The sequence below is a fragment of the Suillus clintonianus genome (genome assembly GCF_016758775.1).
Source record: "Suillus clintonianus strain FC179 chromosome Unknown DEU56scaffold_8, whole genome shotgun sequence".
NCBI classification, from domain to species: Eukaryota; Fungi; Basidiomycota; class Agaricomycetes; order Boletales; family Suillaceae; genus Suillus; species Suillus clintonianus.
In genome coordinates, this window is record NW_024539232.1 from 299,259 (window position 1) to 310,244 (window position 10,986).

General features: G+C 47.7%; 6 protein-coding genes across 6 annotated transcripts; 1 reads left to right on the top strand and 5 right to left on the bottom strand.

The window, feature by feature from the left end:
* Positions 1-2,184, top strand: DEU56DRAFT_728167 (amino acid transporter; the record flags this gene model as incomplete). Its single annotated transcript, XM_041348031.1, has 12 exons — positions 1-144; positions 194-278; positions 330-423; positions 480-611; positions 666-750; positions 800-884; positions 937-1,053; positions 1,094-1,147; positions 1,211-1,449; positions 1,510-1,715; positions 1,767-1,969; positions 2,018-2,184. 12 exons carry the CDS (start codon positions 1-3, stop codon positions 2,182-2,184), a joined length of 1,611 nt encoding a protein of 536 aa, XP_041213185.1.
* A 56-nt stretch (positions 2,185-2,240) lies between these two features.
* On the bottom strand, positions 2,241-3,846 carry DEU56DRAFT_728042 (uncharacterized protein; the record flags this gene model as incomplete). The annotated part of the gene is made up of 9 exons (XM_041348022.1): positions 2,241-2,365; positions 2,423-2,482; positions 2,536-2,638; positions 2,689-2,745; positions 2,795-2,889; positions 2,950-2,991; positions 3,044-3,479; positions 3,534-3,629; positions 3,685-3,846. 9 exons carry the CDS (start codon positions 3,844-3,846, stop codon positions 2,241-2,243), a joined length of 1,176 nt encoding a protein of 391 aa, XP_041213186.1.
* A 614-nt stretch (positions 3,847-4,460) lies between these two features.
* DEU56DRAFT_728018 (uncharacterized protein) lies at positions 4,461-5,950 on the bottom strand (the record flags this gene model as incomplete). Its single annotated transcript, XM_041348021.1, has 8 exons — positions 4,461-4,656; positions 4,773-4,845; positions 4,895-5,061; positions 5,112-5,129; positions 5,186-5,237; positions 5,296-5,384; positions 5,437-5,638; positions 5,692-5,950. The coding sequence occupies 8 exons, from the start codon at positions 5,948-5,950 to the stop codon at positions 4,461-4,463; spliced, it is 1,056 nt and encodes a 351-aa protein (XP_041213187.1).
* Positions 5,951-6,162: 212 nt separating this feature from the next.
* DEU56DRAFT_727829 (uncharacterized protein) lies at positions 6,163-7,436 on the bottom strand (the record flags this gene model as incomplete). The annotated part of the gene is made up of 5 exons (XM_041348009.1): positions 6,163-6,746; positions 6,795-6,836; positions 6,885-6,969; positions 7,035-7,095; positions 7,132-7,436. 5 exons carry the CDS (start codon positions 7,434-7,436, stop codon positions 6,163-6,165), a joined length of 1,077 nt encoding a protein of 358 aa, XP_041213188.1.
* Positions 7,437-8,656: 1,220 nt separating this feature from the next.
* Positions 8,657-9,255, bottom strand: DEU56DRAFT_908264 (HSP20-like chaperone; the record flags this gene model as incomplete). The annotated part of the gene is made up of 2 exons (XM_041356978.1): positions 8,657-8,862; positions 8,913-9,255. 2 exons carry the CDS (start codon positions 9,253-9,255, stop codon positions 8,657-8,659), a joined length of 549 nt encoding a protein of 182 aa, XP_041213189.1.
* A 53-nt stretch (positions 9,256-9,308) lies between these two features.
* Positions 9,309-10,937, bottom strand: DEU56DRAFT_777748 (SGF29 tudor-like domain-containing protein). The gene is made up of 7 exons (XM_041351789.1): positions 10,777-10,937; positions 10,485-10,707; positions 10,362-10,435; positions 9,975-10,299; positions 9,879-9,926; positions 9,638-9,830; positions 9,309-9,584 (listed from the first exon to the last, which is right to left on the bottom strand). The coding sequence occupies exons 1-7, from the start codon at positions 10,817-10,819 to the stop codon at positions 9,477-9,479; spliced, it is 1,014 nt and encodes a 337-aa protein (XP_041213190.1). The 5' UTR covers positions 10,820-10,937; the 3' UTR covers positions 9,309-9,476.
* Positions 10,938-10,986: the final 49 nt, after the last annotated feature.

Here is a 10,986-nt window from a genome sequence, read left to right on the forward strand (position 1 = left end):
ATGCCTAACCATAAAGAAACCGGCATTGTTACTGTGACGGAGTCCACTCGTGATAGCCAGGATGACGTCCCCCTGGTTCATCAAAAAGACAACATTCTGCTCCGGAAGCTTGGCTACAAGAGCGAGTTTAAGCGGGAATTCTCGGTATCGTAATTTACGTTGTTGCTTGCGCAGACCTGACTTTGTGGCCCAGCTCCTAGAGACAATTTCATTCTCGATGGCTATCCTGGCTGTATCCTGTGGAATCACAACCGGTTATTCCTATCCTTTACTTTCAGGTCAGTAATACTCGGAGGCACGTACGAAGCAGTAATTTACTATCTCATCAGGAGGTCATTTTGCCATGGTGTGGGGATGGTTCATAGCCTGTATATTCGTCATGTGTGTTGCTGCTTCGATGGCAGAGCTGGCTTCTTCTATGCCGTAAGTCTTTCCGATCACCGTTAAATTATGTACATGTGATGAACATCCTGTGGCAGAACAAGCGCTGGGCTGTACTATTTTTCAGCGAAAATGGCTTCGAAGGAACGGTCCGCTCTTGCGTCTTGGATAACCGGATGGAGTAATATCACAGGGCAAGTAACCTTGATCTGCTCCATTAATTTCAGTTGGTTCGTGTACATGTCCGGCTTTTATGAATGATTGATTCATGTATGCCCTTGTAGCACAGAACTCGTCACCACAGCAATAGCGATGGGCACGGACGGCGCAGTAGTCTTGGGGTCGGGTGCGACATTTGGCATACTGATGGTCTCGTGACACATTCGCATTTTGCTCTCTTGCTCATAATCCAATCCAGGGTATCCATCTCACACAAGCGATTTTTTGCTCAGCTGGGACTCGTATTCTTGCCCGAATGACAGTTGTAACTTTGGTACTCATTAGTGAGTCCCAAGAGTAGGCGTTCTTGGTTTGGGCTCACAATGTGCTACGCAGTGACTACAACGATTGGAGCAATTGTCTCCTTACTCGTTTGTGCCGGTGATCAAAGAGTCTCGTCAAAGGACGCGTGGACAAAGTTTGAGAACAACACCGGATGGAGCAATAGCAAGTGTGTTATGTCTAATGCGTTTCGGCGTCTGACCATGTTCAGATGTCTGGGCTTTTATTCTCGCTTTTACATCGCCAATGTGGTCATTGACAGGCTGTGAGTAGCATAGCAGAGCGAAAATATGCTTCAACGGCCACATATCTAACCATGTCTCTCCAGATGACTCTGCTGCGCATATCGCCGAGGAAACTGCAGGAGCTGCACGTGCAGCACCTATCGCGATTTTAGTGGGGGTTGCTGGCACTGAGATCCTGGGCTGGCTTTATTACATTGCCGCTTCTTATGCTACAGCCTCGGTTCCAGACATATTGCAGACAAAACTAGCACTCCCTCTTGGACAAGTATTTTTAAATGTCCTGGGGAAGAAAGGTGCTTTGACCCTCTGGTGCTCTATCGCAGTGTTACAGGAAAGTCCGTTTATGAAAAAGATCACGTTCAAATATCTGATTTCCGAACAGTACCTTTGCGGATGCTCACAAGCTGTTGACGCCTCACGCGTCATTTTTGCGTTTTCTCGGGACAACGCTCTTCCCGGCTCGCGGTGGTGGAAGCGCATCAATCACAAGACGCAGACTCCGGTGAATGCTGTATGGTTTGCGATGCTGCTCTCTGCCATTTGTGGAGTATTGGTATTTTCTACTGCAGCATTTAATTCCTTGGCCTCGTACGTCGAGTGATATTCTCAAGTCTCAATACTAATACTGTTGCTTTGAAGGGCGTCTGTCATAGGTTTATATATCTCATATGTGACACCTATCTATTGTCGTGTTACCTGGGGGAAGGATAAACTACAACCTGGCCCATTCAGTCTCGGTTGGTGGTCCTTTCCCATCGGCTGGATAGGCATCGTGTGGGTAGCATTCATGGTCGTCATGTTACTCTTTCCATACACACAAACAGCCAATGTGCAAACCATGAGTGAGTGTCATTTATAGTCACAAGACCTTGACTCATCGCAAGGTGTAGACTACTCGATAGTGATTGTCATGGCCGTCTTCATATTTGCCGGAGGATCTTGGATATTCTCTGCGAGACATTGGTTCACGGGACCCATTCCGAACGTCGACGAGACCGATTCCTCGTCGTATTCAGAGAAACCAGATAACACAGAGCACAATAGTCTGGAGATATAGGATACATATTTGATAGACTATAAGCTTCCTTGGCTGCGTCTCTACACCTGTGTTATCTATGATAAGGATGCTCCAATAAAGTTTGGAGCAACGCAAACACCGTCCTTGGTACGGATCCTGTGAACTGACTTGGTTGCCGGGTTGACCCACGCTGCCTCCTTCGTATCTAGCGTCGTGAATCCTGAGAAATTCGACCTATTAACATTCAAGATTCTGGCGAGAAAAGTGGTTTCTGTACCTGGCTGAATTGTCTCAAATACCTTTTTCTTGGGGTTCATTTGAGAAAGTGGCTGAGCATCTGAATAAAGCAGTCTGAGTGCACAGAATGGAGACTTGGGAACATTTTCGCACTTTCGTAATCAGGGCCTTCAAAGTAGACCCGTTCACCTGGCTTTGACCCTGGTGGAGGTTGGATTAGCTCGACGCCACCGTCCTTCCCATCTTTTGATGTTGCCTGGTTGATGTCAGATAGAGATATACCATGAGCCAAGAAAGTAAACCTACAGCTAGAACCATCGCAAAGCTCTTCACTCCACGCATGTTCGCGGGTTTCAAGTTGCACTACGTGAAAGGTCAACCATCTGTCTGTGACATAGTAAGGCTGACTCACAATGCAGACCAGGTATTTATCCCGCATCTCTTCGATAGGTATGTAGTTCACGAGACCAGAAACAACTGTCCGTGGACCTGTCTCCTCACCGAGGTCTATTTGCTGAAGGAAAACATGCATTCAGTCATAACAGATATTTGCTTTCGGAAGATGACTTGCCTCGATGTATAAGCTGTCAGCCTCAGGGTGCTTTTTCACTGTCAATATTGTTGGTGAGTGTTCTGAATTCTACAGTAGGAACCAGCTCACCGTCAATAATGTGACCGATCCGCATATCAATCATAGATGGTACCGGTTCGCCGGCATCTTCAGCAACAGCCTTGCCACCAGCAGGACCAGAAGCCTTCTCTTTTTTCTTCCCTCCGTTGTCCGCAGGGGCCGCGTCCTTCTTCTTTTCTTTCTTTTCTTTCTTTTCTTTAGGCTTATCTTCTGGTAAATTGTCCTCTTTTGGTGTCACTACAGCTGTTGATTCAACCTGCTCCGCCACAGCCGCAGCCTTCTCTTTCTTCTTCGGTGCATCAGGCTTCCTCTCAATTGGAGGGGCAGACGCGAGGTCAAAGGAGACAGAAGAAAACGCTGGAGACAATGCACTTGCCGCAGCTACCACAGATGGACGCGTTTGAATGTGGTCAAAGTAACGCGTGAGTGCAGGAGTAGAGTAGAGCTGAGCAGGCTGTAGTTGCGACTACGGATCTGTACATAAGTGTTGGCACAACCAGATACTGTAATGAACACGAACAAATACTGGGTGCAGCGCTCCATATAGAGCAACATCTGCTGCAGTGAGGTAATTGCTCACAATGTACGTGCGAGGGACAAGTTGGATCTCGAGATCCTGCAACAATACTGGCTCATCAGGCAATTTAGGTCAATTTTTTCATACGGCTTACTGGAAGAGCGGCTGGCTTTACGACCTCTCCTTCCGCAACCTTCTCGATCCACTGAGCTACTTCAGCCTTGTCGGCCTCAGTCTTTCCGACATCTACTTGCGAATTCACGAGGAGATCTTTCAGTGGGGAAGGGAGTTCGGACACAGAAGATTCGTAGGACATTGTGCGTGCCAGAGGATGAAGTCGCGCGATTAATCGCGTTGACAATCGATGAGGAATCAGATTCAGAAGATGGAATGATCGAGTCAAAGTGTTCATTGACATCTACGAATTGCACGTGACTCTAATAACTTCAAGCTACATAACTTCACACTGACTGTGCGCTACTAGTACAGCCGAATAGCAGGTCTCGGGTGCAGATATTGAGTTATTCGATCCGCAAAGCAAACAGGGATGCGACAGAATCTCTGACTGTGCCTTTTGGAGAATTTCGGGAGGCTCTGTCTCGCGAGACTGGCCTTCCAGCTGGACAATTCTAGAACTTTTGCAATGTTGGCGGACATGGATAGTAACTGCATCACGATTGCACGTGGTTTTTAGTGCAATGTACCTCGGTCCCTTATAACCACGAAGCGCTTGTTGAGAAACAAAGCTGTTGTTGAAGAGAGATAAGGAGGTGAAGTTGGTATTCCGAGCATCTGGATAAGATTGGTACAGTGATTGGTACAGTTTGCATTACAAACGTGAGCATTTGAATGCCACCGTTGATCACAGTGCTGTATCAGATATCAGCCTCTTATTAGTTTCATACCTCTAAGTTATAAAAATTATCATCACTAGTCATACTTCCCTTTACCGTCTAATGCGAAATTGTTATCAACTTTCCTTAGCAAAAACTCCCCATATACAACAGGTTTGTAGGTCTGTCCTTCGTTTGAAGACGCCTCTTTATCTTTAGAAGGCATAAGACGCAGAGCTGCTGGAAGTGGAGCAACATTTGCGGTGAAGTTGGGCTCGAAAAAGAACGGTATCCTATCAATATGCGAGTCAGTAAAGGAATATGTCGCAGAGAACGACAGGTTCGCACGAGACACTACGCAAATGAATCAGACATAGCTCATCAATTGAAAGCGCTGTGCAACACCTACCGATAATTCGATCCTCTGTGGACCACTCTGTGCAGCGTGCTTTTGTACAATCCGTTTGTCCAGATCTCCCACACTGAAATTTTCCATTAGCTAGTAAAGATGTATAAAAACCAGCAACATACTCTCGCCGATATTACAAACGACACAATTGGGAACAGGATCTGCGTTTATCCATATTCCTTCTTCCGTACCATGCTCTGCTGGCAGGCCCTCTGGATCAATTGTTGTCGTGCCTGATTGTCGCAAGAACACTTGTAGAGCACTTCGAGTAGGATCAGCATGTAGGAAGCTAGGGAGTCGACGTCAGGGACATTGCTGAGCTTTCCACTCGTGGCTCACGTTAGGCAGCCATAGTCTCTGTTCATGCATCTGCATCAGTATATCTAGATATCATAAAACCAACAGGATCTCACTTGTGTGCTCCGCAGGAGAAGCCATCGTGGTCATTTGGAAGTGGAGGATAACCTCTCATACAGATAAGCAGGGCCGTTATTTTTATGAACTTCGGCCAAATGATGCCCACCGATGGTTCGCATTACCCAGAAGCTATCGTCTACTTGAGCTCGTAACTCCATCCATTCTTCCGTTGTCATCTTGAGTCCAACAGACATCCTACGACAGTGCAAGTTGGGAAGAAAATACCATGAATTTAGCAAGAACGCACGCCTCCATAACGACGAGCCCAAGCTTCTTCATCTTCTGGATCCATTGCTCGTATTTAAGCTGGAATCCAGGGACATCAGGCCATTGATTCTCCCCCCACAGTGGTTTGGATTTGTCTGAGTTCTCAACAGGCTTGTAGAAATCGATTCCTTCGTGGTTATCCGCCTTGCCGTTAGTCACATTCTGCTTGAGCCTTTGGTATCCTGGATAAGAATTTCAAGAACATGGTTCAGAGATTGCTCAAGCTGTGACATACCTCTAGCATAATCCTGGTGCTCCAGGCCAATCTTATCCTTCTCCTCCTGTGGCAGTGTGAAGAATTCTCTAGCTAGCCGGGTCAACTCCTCAGGCTCTGAGGGATCTATGAACTGTGAAATGTCTAGATAGAAGAACCCGTACTCGAGACAAGCATTGTGTAACGCGTCTGATGTGGACTGGCATTTCGTCAGATCACGTTGAGCCTCGAAGTACGGCGCGATGTCGATTATTGGGAGGCTTGCTAAAGCGTGTGTCATTGTGAGCTAATGACCTCGCAGTAATTTGAACACAAGTTTCGATGGCGTTGGGGTTCGAGTTAGGAAGCGGTCGAGTGTGAATGGTCCGTTGGAGATAAGATAAAGTAACGCGTAACACGGGTAAATCTAAGTAGGTCGATCTACTAGTTATGACTGCATCGAATACTTAAATACACTAGCCAATAGGAACCAATGTACCGTTTCAGCACATGCTACTGATAGGAACCATTTTCTGGACGCGCTTGCTGTGAGTAGATAGTACGCCCGGGATTCTGACTACTAATTCCTCGACCAAATCCTCCATGTGGATCTTGTAGGAAGCCGCTCGCGGGGCCAGTGTAATGGCCAGGCCAGTTGGGTGCAAATTCCTGAGGTGACCGACCTCTGTCCTGGAGGCCTGCATTTTGACGTCTCGGTGATGGAGCCGCTTGATAGAGACCTGTTTCATTGCCCATGTCACTTGACGCGCGCTCTTCTGACCCGGCATAACGATCTTCATGCGCGACTCTTGTGCTCCGACTTCTTGATACAACACCATCCATCACGTCCTCATTCCGTCTATGCTCTCTCCTAGAACTTCCATTTGCACTTGCACTTGATGTTTCTCTGCCATTAGCGACTGACGGCCTTGACTTGGCTTTTGACTTCCCATTTAACTGGGGTGCAGATACTGCTACGAAAGGAGGTGACTGCCGGTGGGTAGTTGACATTGCCGGATTGGCTTCCAAGTCTTCCTTCTCTTTCATTGCCCGTCTGTCAAGTGCCTCCGCTATGGATATTGGTTCAGGTATCGTGTCTGGAATTATAAATTAGACGGGGCGAAATAAAGATATAGGGTACAAACCTTGCAAGAACATGAATTCTTGATATTGCTGGGTGGAACACGCTGGCGGATTGTCAAAGTCAAAAGTTAGAAAAGGGATTGTTCACTCACCCAAATCCGAGTAATTTACAGTCCCTCGACGCTTCGCAGCCGCCTGGCGGTGGCCAGCTTGTGCCATTCGTTTTATGAATTCCTCCTGCAAGTGAAAATGCAATGTTCAGAATCCAGATGTACCGCAAAACAGCTGAACGGGTCCCCCACCGTTGCAACCGACAAAATGAACAATGCTTCTTTCGACATCGAGATGCTAGCTAAAACGTTGCTTAACGCGAGCTCTGATTCAGATATTTTGTGTAACGCACTGTCCGGCTGAACTATGTTCTCTACTTTGGAAGCGGGAAGCAGAGTTGTCCCGGGAGTACGTTCCCCAAGCCGTCGTCCACTCTTCTTCTGGTTAGCGGAGGCGCTTGCAGCGAGCTCGTCTTCGGGATCGGTGTCGGACTCCAGCTCATCCACCTCTGCTTCATTTTCGGAGTCCGTAGGTAGATCATAGACGCTAACGTTTGGGTTTGGACCGCCCTCCTCAGAGTATTGCCCATAGGGTTGCAACGCGGAGGTGTGGGCAACTACAGAGCTGGAGGGAGTAGCATAATATGCTGCCATCACCGGGAGGGCTAATGAATTTTGGTTCGGGGTGGTCCCAGGTGCAGTGTTGTAGCTGACTGCTTCGGGTGCAGAGCGGAGGAAGAACAGTCTGAGACACTTTCAACCTTTGCATGTGCCCAACATGCGGGCGCCACAAGCGACAAGGATCAAAGCACGCAAATATGCTCGCCTCAAGCGCTCTCACCCGACCACCGATCGAATTACCTTGCAGACCACCCAAAAGCTCCAACGGAATCACTGGTACAAGTTGAGATACCCCAGCTCTGTGATTCATGTATGTAGGCAAATTGAAGGCCATCATCGCTCTGAAATTGACTTGTTTTCAGCGGCATCATGATCATATTCATGCTGCTCGATTTCACTTTCAGTCTTGCGACTGTGCTTCATCTAGGGCTGCACAAGAGTAGATTCCATGGAATCAGGGCCCTCAGACACGGTACTCGTCCGAAGATTTAATTTCGTTCAAATTGTTTCATTATTATTGAAGTTGGCACGGGGGCCTGCATCGTGGCCCTTGCGCCTGGTCACTTAAATGAAACGTACGTCTTTTTATCTCAGCGCTTTTGTGGAAAGATTTGAATAGTGTAGCGCGTAGTCTGACGCACACTGGCAGGTGCTACTGCGATGAGAAGGAACGTTGTCACAGTCTCCCTGGGGTTGGATTTGTCGGGTCATTCGAATTTCGGCGAAAACTCGATCTGCTCGAACTTAAAGGTATGGACGACGGTTCATACTGAAACAACAAATGTCAAAGATCAAGTGAGTATGTATTGCATTTCTCAAGTGAGCTCAAGTAGCGCTTCGACAGTGACTGTCATACAAGGGAGCACAAGCCTCTAAGGGTCTTGATGGAAATTTGCCGAACCTCACTGGTCTGGTTTTCACCCTAGGTAAGGGAGCACCACCAGTCTGGAGCGTATTGTCAGAATGGCGCGTTCTGCACTCCATATCTAACTGTAGGCTGGAGATCGTGATGAATCCAACTACGAACTCGTCGTTCGCGAGGTCCACACAGCCAAGCTACAGGTAAGGTTCATTTACCACATTAAACCGTCCAACTGTCTGATAGGAGTGTTCGTATGTGAATAGGGCTACAACTGCAATGCACGTAAAAATACAGTAATTCGTGAGTGGACTGACTGCTGTGATGCTATAATATTACATTGCGAAGCGAAGATAAACATTCGTACCATACTAATGCCAATTGGTTTTGAAAATTACTCAAGGGGAACCTTGATACTCTCCTGATCCTCAGCCTTTGGAATAGTCATGGTGAGGATGCCATCCTGGAGCTTGGCAGACGCTTTGGAGCTGTCAATGGGACGAGGCAGCCAGACGGTGCGGATGAAGGACGCGCTGAGGCTGCCCTGGCGCTCCATAGCAAGTTGTGTGCCTGGCTCGGTCTTTTCCACAGCTTTGGAACCTGATAAGATGCGTCGGATATAGCTCGGTCTGCAAAAGGAATTCACTGACCCTCAGCTGCATTCTCACCGGTCGCTTCCGTGCCAGTGTTCAATTCGCCATTGGTTTGACGAGAGGAGGTTTTGCCTTCGATGGTGATGCTACGGCCCGCGTCACCTATCCTGATATCAACATTCTCTTTTTTAACACCAGGAAGGTCAGCTTCTATGATGTATTTGTCTCCTTCATCTGTTACATCAACTGGGGGACGTATGGCAGCAAGAGAAGGGAGGAGGGGGTCGTCAAAAAGGGAGCGCTGTCGGTACGTGGGTGCTACAGCGGACCTGCCAAAGGGCTCCTCCAGCATTCGGAAGAAAGGGCGGACCTCATGTAAAAGTTGTCGAGCGATAGACATGATGGTGTTCAAGTAAAATGACTTCTGTTCAAGTTGGACAATATAGGAGGTTCTCCGTAAAACGCGTCATAGGTGGGAAAAATGGAAGAGTGTTTGGGGTCCCTAATACATTGCTGCAAAGTCAGACTAAACCCGGTCTCCATTGGTCTGCCTAGGATCATCGTGGACCTTCGAGAAAATACAGTAAATAGAGATACTTAATGCCATGACATGTGATATAATCATACTCCGGGCCATTCAACAACCCACTGTGCAGCGACAGAATGCTCTTGGTCATCATCATCTTCAAACTTGAGCTTGTACGTGGGAATGGTCTTTGTGGACATGCCCTAAGTTGAATTGAGTCACGTAAAAGCAGCAACAATAAAAATTTGTATCTTACGCGTCCAATTCCCTGCACATCTCTTGGCGAGGATATAACCTCAGCTCTGTAAAAACAGCTCGTGTCTGGATAGAGCGCCATGACTGTCGAACCAGCAGGGAATTCCTGATAGGCATTCAAATGCGCGGCATTTGTTGGAGGGGCACTTAGATCCGGTAGTGGTATAATGGCTCGAAGCGTTGTATTATAGCATCTGAGGATAATGTTTGACTTACTCCGTGTGATGAAAATGAAAACTTACTGTCCAGGCTGTCCGTCTTCTTGAGGCTCAACGTCTTGCACCTCATATCTGATAAAGGATAAGGTTTAGAAGAACACCCTTTAAATTGAGCCCCACCGATTCTTGTCCTGGTTGATACATTTTGTGATAACGGCCAAGATCCATGTGTTTTCATCGGCGTCAGCCGCACTACCGTCGGCTGCCTTTCCTGCAGGTGGGTGGAACGCGACTTTTCGCCCTTCTTGTAACGGCAGCTGCTTCGCAAGAGCTTCTCTGCGAGCCTTTGGTTCTCTCGAAAATGGTATGGGGGGAGAAGGGCCCGTTGAGCTCCGGGAAGATGCCACTTGAGTTGTCATCGGCCGCGTGGCAGACATCAGGGGGGGTGTTACCGATGCAGCAGTGGCAGTAGGTGATGGGGGCCGTGGGCGCTTGTTTCGCTTCTCTGAGTAAGATATGTTCGGCTGAGCAAGTGTCTAAAGATTGGAGAAAAAATCACAGTATCACCTTGTGAGAGCAACTCTGGTGCTTTTCGGAGGGCTATCAATACGTCGAGTTTTTCGAGAACACTGTCAATAGCCCTGTAAAAAATATGTGACACTTTACGGGGAGGCTGAGAAGTCAGCGTACTTGACTTCCTCGTCGTCAATATGTCGAACTTCTTTCAAGGCTGAATGTAGCTTTTTGTAATTGGTTTTCAAGAAATCATACCCTTCAGCCGGAAGGACGTCATCGGTGGGCCACGCGGAGATCAGTCTGTTGACGCGCCCGATGGTGTCAACGTTACTAGGGCGGGTATAAATATTTTGGAGTTGTGCCAATGACTTAGATGCATGCGACCAGTAATCTACCTCTGATATCAAGTGAGTAGTCCGCACGGTTCGAGTTGTTTGAGGGTGATGCAGTGAGCGTGAGAACATACCTTCCGTGGATGCTGGTCGCGTTGGTGCGCGCCTTCTATCCATTTTTTCCGAGTTTAGCTGTAAACGAGCTGCAGAAAATCGTCGTTAGCGAGTATTTCTAAGTGGCTTTATGTAGGGTACGAAGTGGAACGAAAGGCTGCTGTGGACGTGTGGATGGTCTTGGAGATGTAGAACAGGTGTCGCGGAGTTTTACTCCTAGTAATGACCGA